A 16,287-nucleotide genomic window follows, 5' to 3' on the forward strand; every position below is an offset into this window, starting at 1 on the left:
AATCTTATTCTGATCATGATGTAGGTTAGCTTGGCTACACCTTTGACTGGCCAGTAGGCTACATCACAAAATTAGGTGAGTGAACCACTACACTGTCAGATAGACCATAAACAAAGCATGAATCCTTCGATTATTTCCTGTGCATTAAGAAGCTCATTAGAAGCCACAATGCCTGGTTGTTCGATTGAGACATGCACTGTTTGATACACTAAATTATCAAATTGAGACAAAACCTTCTGCCAAAACAATCAAAAACAAAGTCTTGTAATCTGTCATTGAACAGAGAACAGAAAAAGTAAAAACTTTACTTTTCCGTATTTGGACAAACACTACATTTTCCTGAATGTGTGCATCTGAGTGAAGGTCTGCTTTATTTTCACAATAAACAGGAACAAATACAAACACTGTACTTTAAACTACACAGAATGAATGAGACACACGTGTGCATGTATATATTTTTTTATTTGTCAGACTTGAAGCAAAAATCAAATCATGTGGAAATACATCTATTGAGGAAAAAGAACTCAGCACATTCAGTTTCATGAAACGCGAGAAATGACCGGTAAGATATACAGCAGTTAGTCATGGCTTACTTTTGGTAACTCCAGAGCATCAACTACATTCCAAGTCTTTGATCCGCAAAATGTGTCAAGTGAAAAATACTTGAAATGTAATTGAAAGGCGTAGGGTACTTGAAGCGCAAAGCGGAGTCATAAATTAGACGCACCCAATCACAGCAGGCGGCACTAGCGCAGGGTTAAAAATACTTGTTCAAACTATCTGGAATCCAAACATTTGTGCCTGTTAACAGTCCAGCCAATACTGCAGCCTACGCACAAGGAGCCACACCCGCAGCTGCATCCACACACACGGCAGAGCTGTCCTTGACAAAGTGCTTGCGGCCCATGAGAGAAGTTTCAATAGTCCAAGAGGAATGAAGAGGTCATGTTCCAGTTGGTGTTAGCATGAGCATGCAGATGCTTCTCAGGAGATGGTGGAGAACTCTTTGAGAAGAACATCCTGACTCAGGGTGTTTAAAGACACGTTTTTCCTCACATTCAGGCTGATGGAGCGCACCTGAGAACACACATCATTTTGTTTTATTCTGAAGACCTAGGGGTTACAGATCAAAAGACGATACGAGACACAAGTTCACTAGTCCAGCGGTTTTGATGTTTTGGTTGTCTTACCAGGTCCTTAAAGAAAGCCGCCTCTTTGGGCTGCTCCGAGTATCTCTCAAACTGGTCCAAACCATCCTGCAGTTTGAGTGTCAGCGTGTCGTAGTTGGAGCGCACCACCTCCAGCACCTAAAGCAACCCGAGGCAAAAGAGAGACACCGCATGACATGAGCCAGTTAATATTTAGTAGGGTTGAATACTTCAGCACAACATTTATTTAAGGGAGATCATCACATGCTGCATCATTGTCATTACAAGTAAACTCTGCCCATTTTGTGCAGTAGATTGTATTCTGTTTGTACCTAGTATTTATACAAAGTCGTAATTTAAAAGACTTTCACCTTGTTTTTGCTTTTGATTTTACTTGTCTTCATTTGATTGATGATGTATAGTTGACATGTTTGAAACAAATAAAATTCAGTCATTCATTGTCGTCATAATCATCATAGTCGTCTGCTGGGTCCCTCTAAGCTATTTCTGGCTTTTCTCCTTTCTCTTCCTCTCTTGTGCATCAACTGTGGCTCTCAGTTATTTGATTCCAAATGATAAAACGTGACGTGCGTGTCCGTGTGTGTGTGTGTGTGTGTGTGTTTGTTTGTCCAGCTGACATGAGAAGTTGGAGTGAAATCAGTTAATTATGCAAAGATTCTCCACAGCGCCACCCCTGACAGTTACCCCCTCAGCCATGAAATAGGCGCTAATGCAGACATTTTTCATTCCTTTATAAATGACCCCCATAACACCGCATGAAACGTTTGCACTGGAACGCTTTCCTCCACAAAGAAAAAAATGCTGCTGATGTGGACAAATGGAATCATATCGATGTTAAGCGAAGATTGGTTCCATTTATTGTCTGCACTCCCCACATGCTATGCAATGTCTAAAACAGCTGACTCGTCAACTTCCAAGACGTTTTGCTTAAATTAATCAAAAGCAGCGATTTTATTTGTAAAATGGCATTGTGATGAAAAATCTCTGTGTGAGGCATGTTTGAATGATAACCTCAGTTAATGTGCGTTCTGGAAAACAAAATGAAAAGCTCGGAAGAGTTGAAACTGGTGGGAGGTGGGACAATCAGAGGAGAAGTGTCAGCTGTGACAAACAGGTTGGAAGGACAAAAAAAAAAAAGAAAATGAAAAATGGAAGGAAAGTAAACAAAGCATGAAAAAGGAATCTAGAGCAGGCTCATGTGACGGTTGAGCAAAGAGGTTTTGGCCCACAAACATCCCTCCGCCATGGTTACGCTCTGCATCATCGAGCAGACACGTCACCCTTGTGTTTCTCTTATCTTCGATAACAAACAACACAACTGGCCCCAAGATGGAATGTGTTTGCATTGGAATGTGGAGCTGTGGTTATGGACATCATTAATCTTCTTGTGTCACTATCACGACTAGAAAATGGTGTGCAGGTAGAGGCGTGTGTGTGTTGACTCAAGGCAGAGTAAGGAAATTCAAGACATGATGATGCATTTGAGGACCCACAGTTTGAATGAGCCCCGAAACTAGTCAGTGCCGTATTTTCTGCAATATAAGGCGCACTCTCAATGAATGGCCCATTTTAAAACTTTGTCCTTATATAAGGCGCACCGGACTATAAGGCGCACCATTAATGCATCATGTCAGATTTTTAATCCAAATCAAATCATTCTCCATTTTATCTTTTTTATTTCAACTTCAGACGCAACAAATTACTTTATAATCACAAAATAATGATCCATAGTCTTTTTGATTCATGATTCCTAGTCTTCAGCGGGCCACTTATGATTGATTTCATAACACAATGCTTCGGGCCAGTTTAAATTTAGGAATTTGGTCCATATATAAGGCGCACCGGAGTATAAGGCGCACTGTCGGCTTTTGAGAAAATTTTAGGTATTTAGGTGCGCCTTATAGTCCGGAAAATACGGTAATAGTGTCAGAACAGTTGACAACCAGCTATCAGAACTTAATAAGCACGAGTCTATTGGGCTTCTTTAGTCTAATTTGGAACTCCTAGTAACAAAATGTGCATCTCGCAGCTCAGTCACACCAAACTTCCATTTTCCTTGCTTGCTTCTTGTGATTAAGTCAAGCAGATAAGAGTGTGGTGGGATTATAATGGCCATATCCATCACTCTTATCGTTTTAAAAAATGTTTTTCCTATCCTCGCTGCGCTCTCTTTGACTTTAATGAGCTCGTCTCATCACCCGTACATCCAGCGCTTCCTTAATGACAAAACAACATCATTTAGTGCTCATGTGTGTGTCTGCAAACCATTTAATTATGTCGGCAAACAGACAAAAGAAATAAGTCCGGAGTTGTAAACTAAAAACAAATCTTGCAATGAAATGGCAGCAAGTCACAGTATTCCGACGCATTGGTTATCTGCCTAAATCCAAACTAAGCACCATAATAGGGAAGAGAGCTGATTTAGGATGTGGACAGACGGGCTGATTAATTCTGAAAATCTACAAAGACTGTAACAACAATTAGTAGTGTTTGTTAAGGGAGAAAAATCCAGTGGAAGTTAGTTCGTGCTGATGGCAGGCGAAGCCAACAATTACTATAATAACCACTTGTCATGACCAATGTATGTAAAAAAACATCTCAACATAAAACATTTTCACAACATTGGCTCCAGCAGAAGACCACAGAAGGTGTCTGTTCATTTGGGTTGCGGCCGAGCCGAGGAAAGAGGCGGGTTACATTCTGACTTCCACACACTTAAACTCACACACTTAAACTATGCGAGGCATACCTACCACTAAACCACTATACTGCCTTGCCCCAACTAAGAAATGTTTGAATACAACTGCTAATCAGACTATTTTCCCAAATTTTCTGATGGCTAAAAAATAATACCGTAATTTTCGGACTATAAGTCGCACCGGAGTATAAGTCGCACCAGCCATAAAATGCCCAAAAAAGTGAAAAAAACCCATATATATGTATATAAATCGCTCCTGAGTATAAGTCGCCCCCCCACCCAAACTATGAAAAAAAACCGCGACTTATAGTCCGAAAATTACGGTAATAATAATTTCAGAAAGATCACATTTCTGTTTTTACTTATACTCAAATTGCTTACCACATTGACAAGATTCCAAATATACCCGTAAAGAGTAAATGCTTTTAAATCCTAGAAAAGTTTTATGCACAACCAACCATTCACACTGATATTCACATTGTCTGAGTGGAAATTGAACCCATACAAAGTGGGCCGATGAACCACAACACCATTAGTAATACATTTCGCCTGTATTGCTGTCTAATGGTTATATAATCCCACAGCATGCCCAAATGCCCATAAAATATTAATGTTTTGGTGTTACTGTTACCTGCTCTTCTGACAGTTGGGAGATGTGGTTCACAGCAGCATATGACTCAATCTTCGGGTTAAAATGGTTGATGATTGCCCTTAAAGACAAAATTGTGCGTTACTGGGTGTAGAGCTACATGTGACTGAACACCTCATTTACTATTTACAGAAATTAAATCTGCTGCTCCAGTCAACTGCAAAAAGCTTTCATCACAATTTTGGAAGCAGACTGCAGGGATTTGCTCCCAAACATCCACAAGAGCATTAAAGCCACGTGGCACTGATGAAGACCTGGCTCACAGTCTGAGTCCAAATCATCTCAGAGGAGGGAGATGAGGTCAGGCCTCAGCAGATTGGGCCAGGGTGGCCACAATGCACATCAAAGACTTGCCTAATTGTGAACTGAAGCATACATTTACAGGCAAATTCAACTAAATTAAAAATATGGGCGGTCTTTTGACTTGGCCACTGCAGGGCTGTCACTGTCGAATATTTCTAGATTCAATTATTTGATTATTTAATCAATTGATCAAATAATCTGATCTGATTTTATTTGGGTTACAATGTCTTCATTTTTTAACCCAATTACTGTTTATCAACCAATTATTTTTGTTTATTTGCTATTATTTAGTGATTAAAAAATATGAAATACGTAATCTCACACAAGAAGGACTGATGATCATTGTTTTCGAAAGTAAAAGCAGATGTCTGCAAACGTCTTATTTTAATAAGACATAAAACAACTGGATCTGCTTTTATAAATGAGAAAATATATACTTTTGAGGTTCTGGAATCAGAACATTTGGACAATCTTTAAACGATTACTCAATTCTTAAAATTTGAGGGGAATAATTTGATTATCTATGTTTTCAATTACTCCATTAATTTTGACACTTCTGGCACATAGCAAACCAAAATACGGTTGTACCCGAGTGTACAGGTTTGACAAAATAGCGAAGCAGGCAACAGTTGACCTGTTCCTCACCACATTTCTATTTGACTGGATCTAATTGGCTGCTTTATATTTATTGCGCATACTGGGGGATTTCAAAAAGGCATTAGTTTCCCACATTAGCGTTCAATTCTACGGGATGATCCGCTCCATAGGCCGAATATAAATGGATGCCACTTCAATGGCTCCGCCTGCACTGGCAGTATGTAGCAAATAAATTCTAGTTACAGACATGCAGAGAATACTGCTCCATGTTTTTTTTTCTGCTGTCATTTACATGAAGAAGGGCATTTAATGTAGGAATGGGGTGATGGGAGGAATCAAATTGGTTTAATTCCACTATCAACTATCTGACATTTTTATTCATCCCTGGCTTCATTTATCTATTCATTGGTAAATTATTCCTTGACACTCACAACCGGCTGCCTTGCCTTCAACCTTTACAACTGCCAATTTAAACAGGAAAGTCTCTGTGGAGCGCACAACTGATTAGGTGAAAGAAACCTCAGGGAGAACCCAGCTCATATGAACACACCACAGGGACCTCAAGCCGGGATGACCTCGGAGGATCATGGATGAGATATTACTTTACGACTGGGAAAAGAATCTTACTGAAGGGCATTGGGGAGAGGTGGAGGAAGTTCAAAATAAGATTAGGTTGGCATAGGGAAACAAAATTAAATACAAATAATTGATTCCCTCCATTTTGACCTCACCACATTCTTCTTTGCAATCCATTTAACACGCCACACAATATGACTTTTTCCGTTTGCATATGTTTTTAGTGTGTGTGTGTGTGTGTGTGTGTGCGTGCGTGCGCTTTTTATTACCTAACATTAATGAGGGCGTGTGTGACTTTACTCGCAGTCTCCTTCCACTGGCCAGTGTTTGTTGACACTCTCAGCACTGAAAAGCAATAAATTGTAGATCAAAAACGTTTATTAAAAAAAATATTTGCAGCATATCACATCGTTTCATAATTATCTAAATCCGCAAACAGAATTATGGTCATGTTGCTGGAGGAGTAAATTTTAAAAAGTTGCAGTTCATTCTTTTCCTGCATGGTATCTGCAGGTTTAAAGAAGTCAAACTATACAATGGTGCCTTGACTTAAAAGACTATAATTCCATTTTTCAAATTACAAATAATTTCAAAGAAAATATAACAGTGTAATTTGTGCCCAAGTCAATTTTGAATGGCAGATTTAACAATGTAAAACATTAATGACAATCAAAGCTTCTGTTCCGTTAAATTGTATTTTAGACTTAGTATGGTTTCCATGCAAATGTTGCTGATGTTTTGATCATTTGTGGCTGGACCTATTGGGTTTATAAATGCCTTAAGAATGTCAACGTACCCATACAGTAGAGGTTGTCAAACACTTGGTGCATTCGTACGATCTCATAGTAGAGCTCATCGTAGCTGTTTGATGTGGGCAGAAATGTGTCGCCGTATGTGATGAACATGTTGAACAGGTTAACCACCTGGAGAGGGAAACAAAGCCAAAGTAGGCTTAAATCAGTCACTAACAAAATTACCTGACACTTCTCTGCATCACGTTTTTAATATTTTTAACACTGGTTTGTTGTTTCTTACCAGTAGTGCCAAATGAAAGATGTTGTATTTGGCCAGCAACGCGGTTTCATTTGACAGTAGGAACTTGAGCAGGTTGATAAGCGCTATGCAGAGGGAGACCAAGACTCGTTAATGAAAAACAAAACCGACAGACATCTTTGATCAGGCAAATGTGGCAGCAGCACGAAGCTTTGTTCGTTATTAATATTATGACATAATGTAGGCAACAGAGACATCTACCTGCACATAAAAAAAAAAGAATGTTTTTTTTTAAACAACACTGAAAGGTAACAGCATCTGCCGGTTCAATTTGACTCGTTCTTTTCTTTTCCTTCTATTATCATTACCACAAGCAGGGAAAATGACGCCATCCAGAGAATGAAGCTGATTATTGGTCTGATTAGAGGAATCAGTATTCTAATGAGAGACAGCGCAATGGGACCATTAAAAAGTGGAATGTGATCGTGTGTTGCGTTGACCGGACTGAACCAAGGCCACCACGATGGATTGTGCTTTCTTTAGAGACTCATTATCCAAACTCAATGATGCAATTTATTTCCAAATGCACATGGCAATGACTTCAGAGCCAAATTGCGTTTTAGGGTGTAAACACTTAAACATTGATGCACAACAAATTAAAGCTTCAAGAGATTTACAACACAAATCTTACAAAAACAGTCTTCCTCAACATAGCTCAAAGCAGCCTGGGAAGATGAAAAACAGCGAAATTGGGACCTTGAGTTCAAAAGAAAAGGAAGCGGTTGTAGTTCTAAAACTGTTAGAAACTTTATATTTAGCTCAGTTTGCTACTCCCTCTCTCCCCCGAGTCTCTGACCAAATTTACACCCTGCCCTAATGTGAACGAGCGCAAGACGTGCCCTGCATGAAGGAGCACTGTAAATAAGCCGATATAAGCCACGGCAGCTATGTTGCTCGCACGACTTACTTGTGACTAAGTGTCAACTTACTGCACATGTATTTGAGTAAAGCCACAGTTTCGCTCGGCACGTCTCCTCTGCACGCACAAAGCGTGTGTAGGCGCGCGTTTCTTTGTTGGTTCGGCAGCTTCTTCTTCGAGGGGTCGGCAAGCTGTCAATGGACTGCTCAAATAACACACTTTTGTCTACAAAATCTCCTCTAATGTGCATGTAATAGTGGCACAAATCTAACACCATACTGTTGCCTCTGCCCACAGCATGGATTCCTGATCTTTTTTTTCCCTGTTGAACATTTTATTGAACATATTCAATATTGTCTTTTGATATCGCTCGTGTGTCCATTGCAACACACACTGACATTGATTTATCACCGGTCCCGAACAATGATACTTCAATAATAATTAATAATAATAATTCATAAAATATTCTGCCTTTACAAATTATAGTGATGTTCAGTTTAAATGTGAACAGTCAATTGACAAATAACAGTGTCAGTATTATTTGAAAACATAACATTATTATTGGTGCAAAGGCAGAATATTTAACGTAGCTCTTATAGTGGTTATATTGTTATGGTGCCTGGTTAAAATAATGTTGCAGAAGTTTTTCCTTTTTAGCAATGATGCATACCTGACCATAGCTCCCTCCAAGTGTAGTGTACCCTGATTCTGCACTTCTTCTGGTAGCAGAGAAGTTTGTGAATGATCTGAACACAACGCCTGATCAGGACATAAACAAAACAAAACAAAACAAAATGTGATGATATATATGCAATTTTGTGTGCTGTGTGTGTGTGTTTACTCACAAGTATAAATCCATGGGGAAATCCTTCATCATGTGTGTGACAATAAATTCTACCATCAGATCTACGGAAAGTTAAAAAAAAAAAAAAAGCAGTTGAAAGGTTCATTTTAAAAGCTGATACACAATCTATCTTGCAAAATGCCTGCAGGTGACAAAAGCATGTTCAAGTGAATATATCAGTGGTATTCCCAGAACACATACAACTCCCAAGAAACTACTAATTACACCGTATAATTATTTATGCACAAACATAGTAATTATTTAAACAGTTCTTTTAGTCAGACAGACAGGGAAGATTATTTTACCTGCTTTACAGGTTTCGGCTACTTCCTGTAGCCTTAAATAGTAAACTTAAGAAGACCGTATGAACCTTCACAAACGATAAACATAACTGAACTAACTCGCAACGATGAGGCCTCAAATATGATGATAAAACAGATACGATGCAAAACACCTTCTTACCTAAAAGTGCACATACCAGCGGCTGACACGGGATATTCTTCTCCACAGCTTTCTTTCGGTGCCTCATGGGCTGCAAAAGGGAAAGAACAAGATCATGTCTTAAGACTTGATCATCTGATACTTCTTACATGGTTTATGGTATATAAAACACAACAACACAACACACTCCATGACAACCGAGAAAAGGATCATCAAGGTAGGATTGCATGTTTTGGGCCATAATTTAGTTTCCTTGTTATTATGCAGAAGGTCATACTGATGGCCATATTAAACAACATTAAACAAGTCCTGCGGACCTTTTCTGGATGAGAAAATACCAGTTCATCAGCACACTGGAAATCACTCGCTACCTTGCCTTCAACCCAATATCAAATAACAGAAAAGACAACACACTTCCTTGTCTTAACCCAATTGTTACTGTGAACAAGGATAAAATTGTAAACCATTTAACACATTAGGTCAATGTAAAAATGTCCCGAAACAGCCCAGACGTTTTCAGAATCAAGTCAAGTGGTAAACAATTGTTTCAAACGGATCCATAAAACCAGATCATCATGACGCTGTTATGAAAATACAGTACTGTGATAATCAATCATCTATTTAATATAAAAAAACCACATAGAAATTACTGTACATAGTTGCCTTAATCCCTCCTCTCTCCAGAAATGTCCTTTAAAATTGGCACTAAACTAAACTAATTGATTGTTTCAAAAGTTCTGATCAGTATGGCACGCAAGGTGATGGCCCAAGCATACTCAATAAACCATTCAACATTTTCATACCAAAGACTCACCATTTTGTGCAGGCTGACTCTGAAGTTCATGTTATCATCGTGCAGAAAAGCATCAGCATATTGGTCCTGTCACACACATATGACACTTGGTAAACACGACCATGGTCCCAAGCTCAGATGACTGATGGATGTCAAGCTATGCACGCTTCTCCTACCTCAGCGATACATGTGAGGATGATTAGGCACAGGCGAGCACTGTTGAGTCGATGCTCATCTGAAAACAAGTACACACCTCACATGTATGTATGAAAGGAGTAAAGAAAGCATTAAAAGAAAAGCAATAGAAAATTATGTTTTTTACCTTTAGTATCCTGCATTACGATCGAGGCGTACTTGAGGAAGGTGATGAGAAGGTTGCTTGTCTGTAGGTTGGGATCCAGTGGCAGCTCTGGGTTGTTCATCACTACACGGAGCGTGAACAATTAAAACTTCGGCCAATTTGGGTGTAAGTCTGCAGAGAGCTTCTATTGAATGACTTTAAAATCTGACAAAATATTCACAAGTCAGTTCCAGGTCAGTTATTCCCTTAATAACCTAATCAAAAGGTCCATGAGCCTTGACCTGGCTGTCTAAAAGTGACAGCAGTGCTTTTTTGTGGTTGTATTTATTTAGGCAAACACTGATAAGATAAGGAACATTTCGGATCTATCCAAGCCGCTGTGTCATCTTGACTAGTATCACTCTGATCGTAGCTGCTTGTTTAATGATGAAGCAGACATTTCTATTTCCTCCCCTTCGCTCATTTGTTTCCATATTCCTCCGATCACTGCAGGCTCATGGGACAGGACCGTTTCCCACTGTCTGGACAGATTCCATCACAGAGACTTCTTTAGTGCTTGGATATTCCTGACTGCAGGCATTTGTGTGATCAGGTTTTAACAAAGGCTGCATGTGACAGCTTCATCTTAAGAGAGGAGTTAATATTTCATGCAGAAATGGCTCTCATAGCCATGGGAAAAAAAAGTAGGCTGAGGTAAAAAGATTGCACCTATTAGGAGTGACAGCGTATGTGTATCCCAAATGAGCCGCATGTGAAAATGCAAAACATAAAGCGATTTGGTTCAATGAGAAACGTGAGTATGGACTAATATCTCTTCTGGCTCTCTTGGTAGGGCTATTAACTGAAGCAACTCCATTTTAGAAAACAAACTACTAAATATTTAAAGGTTGCTGGTGTAGGTGCATTTGTGCGTTCAAGTTTTTGGTCAATGTTTTAAGGCAGTTATGAAAAATGCATGTTGCAACACAGTTTTGCTCAAACGGAGGCAAAGACTCAATTCTAAGAATCTTTCTAAATACTTTGGTCCATTTCAGGGCCAATCAGGTGCTTCGAAAATGTATAAAGGGCAGGTCGTGGTTTCAAGCTTTGGTAAATACATCGTTCCAGTGGAGGCTCTGCGATTCTTCAAATTGGAAAGCAGGATTGTTTGCTTGGGGCATGAGAGGGGAAATTACATTTTCACTCTGGAAATTCTGAAGGTTTTAGGGCTTTAAAAGTAATCTAGCATGCTACTCCTTGTGGTATGTCTACCTAACTAATTGCAAAAAAAAAAAAAAAAAAAAAAAAACTACGGCTGTAAGCACAGAAGATTAAAAAAAAAAAAAAAAGACATACTGTCTAGAGAGGGTGGCGTTGTGCCAAGCGGCGTTGTTGGTGTGGTCTGGGGTTGGCTGGTCGGCGTAGCTACATTGTCAATCTCAGGGTGGCTCTGTGGAGGAAAAAACCAACATGAAATATGTTATTATAAAGATGCCACTCAGAGGATAATAGCGTCATATTTTCATCAGTACAGTAATAGTTTGAAATGAACACTATGACATGAAGCAACTTGTGAGTTGCCCCAAAAGAAAAACGCCATCATCTCGACAACTACGACTCACAATTTAATCTTCATAAAGAGACTAATTAAATGCAGTTAACACGGGGCTAAAGGTTTGACTGTTACCTGTGCTAATACAGTAATGAAGTTGCGGTTGAGGTGCACGGCCTCGTACAGTGCCAGCAAAATTGCTTCATTGGTCCTGCAGACAAAATGGAAATTCAAAGTCAAAGCCGGCAGATTAATTGAAAGAGAAATAGTCACACAACAACAACAACCTCAGATTTATAAAATACTATCAATCTATTTCTGTAAAGTTCAAAACAAACAGAACTTAGTCTAGCTGCAAGGGCCAATAATGTTTTTGAAAGTAAGAGTTATAATCTTGGGTACTGGTTAGTGGGAATCTTTGACTTTAGAATGATTTTCTTTCTGAAATTACCTTTAATATTATTGTTAATGATAATCAATATGTGACGACTGATCATATAAACTATTTCTCACAATAATTAGGAAACAGATAAATGTCAATGTGCACTGTACTTTGTTGCCATGAAATTGTCTTGTGTTTATTATTTCAAATGACATTCTACGACATTCCTAGAAAATTACAATGTCCCATCACTGCTGAGCTAGTTTTAGAACAAATCTGCGAGCTAGTCATGTGGTCACCTTGGCAACCTTTTCCAGTAAATTACATTTATGAGTATTGAATCGCATAATAGCCAAATTGTTGCAACCACTAAAACAAACAAAATATGACTTAACACTGCGATTACTTGACACCTACTGAACAGAGAGCTTCTCGTCCGCATCTGCAATAAACATGTTGCCCACCTGTGGATGAATGCATAGAACAAATCTGACCATCAATGCAAAAGTTTACAGACATTTCTTTCAATAAATTGTACAAAGGAAATACGTACCATACTCGTGAGGGTGGAGAAGAACCCACCCTGGTGTTCTTCCTCTTTATTTTTGTACTGCCTGAAGCGAGAAAATGAAGAGGGACAATTAACAGGAAGAACACAAAGCTGTTACTCATTATAGAATGAAAATGTCATTTCTTTCATTACATTGTTTATATTACAATATATTAATATAGTCTACATACATTACGCATATGGCATGTTTTTTAATATTGTGCAGCCCTATTGTATACAACTGTTTCTAGTTTATATGTGGAAGGATTAGATTTTACCTGTTATAGTCCATTAGCGCATGGTGGACAACAAGACCCATTCCCTGAGAGAGAAAAAAAACAAGGACAGCAACAAATCAATACATATTAGATCACATTTGTGTTAATCTGTTCAATCCACTTCTTGGTTCATAGAAGATGTCGAAGTGAAAGTTAGTCAGAAAGCCATTATGATTCTCAAGGACATACTTTTTTACACTGACTGAAAAAAAGATCTGACTATTCCCATAAAAGGTCATTCATACAACAAAACAAAAGGTAGCTTGAAACTTTTGCACACCATACTGCATGGCATACTTACATCCAGTGTTGGCTCATCATCCACGATGGAGAGCTTCACGATATACGGATTTACAGACTAAAAGAGAGAGGGGGAAAAAACGGTGAAAATAAATGTGTTGGAAGGATGGTACAAACATTTTGTGAACTAAACTAACAGACACACTGGAGTGCACAAGATCCAACGAAGATACTGCTTTTGTTACATTACTAATACTGGTGCATCAAGTCAGTCAACAAACAAACCTCATACTTCCTGTAATTGACCAGAAGAGCAAGAAGAACGACAGCGTCAAAACCATGCTGCCCTCTACTGGACACATCAGAAAGTATCTGTGGAGACGGAGCAGAAGCGCTGATGACCAAAAACGATTTTCAAAGACAAAATGATCACAATAAAAACTTTACAGTCAATACTAACGACCACGAAATGTGGGTATGTTATGAGAAGAACACCTTTCAGATTATCTTCCCACTATTTGCATCTGCGCTGGTTCATTAGGATAGATTTTTTTTTTGCAGCGAGGTATTTAGTAAGTTCAATTAAAATAATTACAATGATAATTTCTCATTTAAAACCCCACCAAGGTTATGCTATTTAGACTTGAGTAATGAAAAACATTATGGGATGTCTGTACACAGAACGTGGTGTTTAGGTTTAAAAACCCTTGCACAAAATGTATATTTCCACAGCCAGTATCAGTACCTGCAGAATGGCTTCAAAGATGCTATTGATCATCACATATTCCAAGATGGTGTTCTGACTAATATTGTCTGTTACCTGTAAACACGCAACATATAATGAAGTCAAAAAAATGGTCTCTAACAGTGTTAGAAGCAACTGCACTCTTCCAAATAGTTGAGGTATCTCACCGTCACCAGACACAGCAGCAATTTGAGACAAAGGCTCTTCAGACTCTCTGAGCCATCTCCACAAAGGAGGCTGTCCAGTCTTTCCATTAGATCCTGGAGCACAAACATCACATACATTTGCCATGTTTTTTTCTTCCACATTGTATATTGACTGTGTACCTTCATCCTTTGCTCAGCCTTGTCAAAGCCAACAAGCATATTAATGATGTCAAAGCCAGACGCCGACTTGTTCTTTTGATGAACTCCTCTGAAAAGCGCACATAGTGTCTGGGACAGCAGGAAGGAAGAACACACGAGTTCAATGAGAGATTAAACATATAGCACACAATGGGGTCCAAAAATCTTCAGTCACCTGGAGAGCATTGACCACTTTAATTTGATGTTCCTCTCCAAGGGCCTGAACACTGTGATGGAAGAGAGAATTGATGTTGTCCTGAATCCGCTGCACCTCCTCGCCATCGACACTCTCCAGCTTTGACTCCAGGTACTCCAAGTTCACCTGGAAAATGAGGAACACAAAGGTTGATCAGCTTTTCCCAATTTTAACCAGTTGCAAGTGTGAATTAAATTGTCAGCTCCTGTTATTGGGTAAATAACTTTATGCCAATGTCCATCAAAACTTTACTTCTAGATCACAACCTTAAATGAATTGTTATTCATGTGAGATGATACGTATTACAACCTATTGTATAAGATTAGTCATTTCATAAAATATTTTTCTAATTTTATAAAAAGCACTTCCACAGATTTTTACATTTAAAGTAGCAACTGTATATTGTACCTTCATCAGAAACAGCTCATCCCAGAAGCGAGGATTATTCTTCGCTGGGTCTTCTTTCTAAAACATACACACAACATTTACAAAAATAATACCACTATAAATGTGACTATATAGTGGGTTGGTGGTGCATGATACTCACTGCAAAGATCTCATCATACATCAACACCACCTTCTCCTTCAGCGGTTTCTTGGAGGACGATGTCCTTCTCAGCAAACCTGCCTTCTTCTCCACCTGAGCCATGGTGAGGTCTAAAGATACAGACACATAAAATCACACTTCATGGTTGTAAGTATGTAATGTATTTATTGATAACATATGATCACTGTCATGAGCTAAACCCATGATTAAGTGCAAAAACGTCTTTTATCTCTAGAATAGTATCTTGAATAGCAGAGACATTGACGTTAGCCACTCTTAAAAATTGTAAGCTGTGCTACTAGTGTATGCATTCAACAATTTAGACATCGGAACAAGAACTAGGTTTTAAGTTCACACACCATGTTGTCGTTATTGATGGGAGAGAATTTAAAAAACTCCAAAAGGATAATGTGCATGCAAGTGATTCAACACTGTTAAAAAAATAGTTTTCCTTCCATTTTAACATTTTGTTACTCTTTTGTTGAACGTAATTATGGTACACAACATTGTATCTTTATAAAGCTGCCCCCAGTGTGGAAAAATGCGTGAAAGTGGGTTGTGTTCACCCAAAGTGCCCCGACCATTTCGCCGCCTCTGACTCGTGCTGTCAATCGGTTCATCATTTAACAAAATGTACTGCAGTAATTTCACATATTCGCAATTGCACTCATTTGCTAGCCATGTAACTTGTTTATCAGCTGATGTTGGCTAAAATGTAGCACTCAGGAAGCATCTATTCAGCTAGCGTTAGCTAAGACGCAATGTTGTTGACTAGTTAGCTAGACTTTACCTGATTTGTGGGAATACAATCGGGTAATAATGTTACCGAGGGTATTTTCTTCCACTGTTATGATTACTTAAGTAACACCCTGCGTTTAAATTATCGGGGAGCGAATCTACTGCTAGCGTTGCCGAGCTAAAGTCGTACACGAAAACGACGTTAGCATTTATTTAACGAGCTTTTTACAAGGAACGTGAGAAGGTGGAAATTTACGTCAGTATCGTGTTGGGCTATTTGGATACGTTTCTACATAGATGCGCGTGTTCATTCTCACCTCACTTTAAATGTTTGATGTAGCTCATGAATCCTTGACACAACAGTTGCTCTTCAGCTAGCATACTGCTAATGCCGTCGAGCCTCCTACTGGTTCATAATGTCACTACACCCAGACACACATACAATCATCTATT

At 38.8% G+C, this 16,287-nt stretch overlaps 1 protein-coding gene across 2 annotated transcripts; it reads right to left on the bottom strand.

Annotated features, from left to right (window-relative positions):
* Positions 1–441: 441 nt before the first annotated feature.
* On the bottom strand, positions 442–16,257 carry armh3 (armadillo like helical domain containing 3). Of its 2 annotated transcripts, none has more exons than XM_037280889.1 (26): positions 16,152–16,257; positions 15,097–15,206; positions 14,958–15,014; positions 14,529–14,675; positions 14,336–14,443; positions 14,177–14,269; positions 14,010–14,084; positions 13,550–13,636; positions 13,326–13,382; positions 13,025–13,068; positions 12,750–12,810; positions 12,614–12,660; positions 11,950–12,025; positions 11,619–11,712; positions 10,305–10,406; positions 10,159–10,217; positions 10,004–10,069; positions 9,211–9,280; positions 8,750–8,810; positions 8,575–8,663; positions 7,028–7,110; positions 6,789–6,915; positions 6,262–6,337; positions 4,499–4,577; positions 1,191–1,307; positions 442–1,077 (listed from the first exon to the last, which is right to left on the bottom strand). In XM_037280889.1, the coding sequence occupies exons 2-26, from the start codon at positions 15,196–15,198 to the stop codon at positions 985–987; spliced, it is 2,070 nt and encodes a 689-aa protein (XP_037136784.1). In that variant the 5' UTR covers positions 15,199–15,206; positions 16,152–16,257; the 3' UTR covers positions 442–984. The 2 variants fall into 2 exon arrangements, with proteins under 2 accessions (XP_037136784.1, XP_037094920.1); XM_037239025.1 differs by having other exon boundaries at positions 16,157–16,233.
* Positions 16,258–16,287: the final 30 nt, after the last annotated feature.

The sequence above is a fragment of the Syngnathus acus genome, chromosome 1, assembly GCF_901709675.1.
Source record: "Syngnathus acus chromosome 1, fSynAcu1.2, whole genome shotgun sequence".
NCBI classification, from domain to species: Eukaryota; Metazoa; Chordata; class Actinopteri; order Syngnathiformes; family Syngnathidae; genus Syngnathus; species Syngnathus acus.

What these genes read in the sequence shown, in the direction of transcription:
- armh3 (XM_037280889.1), bottom strand. Translation starts at nt 15,198, where the DNA reads ATGGCTCAGGTGGAGAAGAAGGCAGGTTTGCTGAGAAGGACATCGTCC. An exon ending in GACGAGAAGCTCTCTGTTCA is followed by an intron (nt 12,026 to 12,613) that starts GTAGGTGTCAAG and finishes TTTTGTCTGCAG; the next exon opens with GACCAATGAAGCAATTTTGC. An exon ending in AACGCCACCCTCTCTAGACA is followed by an intron (nt 10,407 to 11,618) that starts GTATGTCTTTTT and finishes CGCTCCGTGTAG; the next exon opens with TGATGAACAACCCAGAGCTG.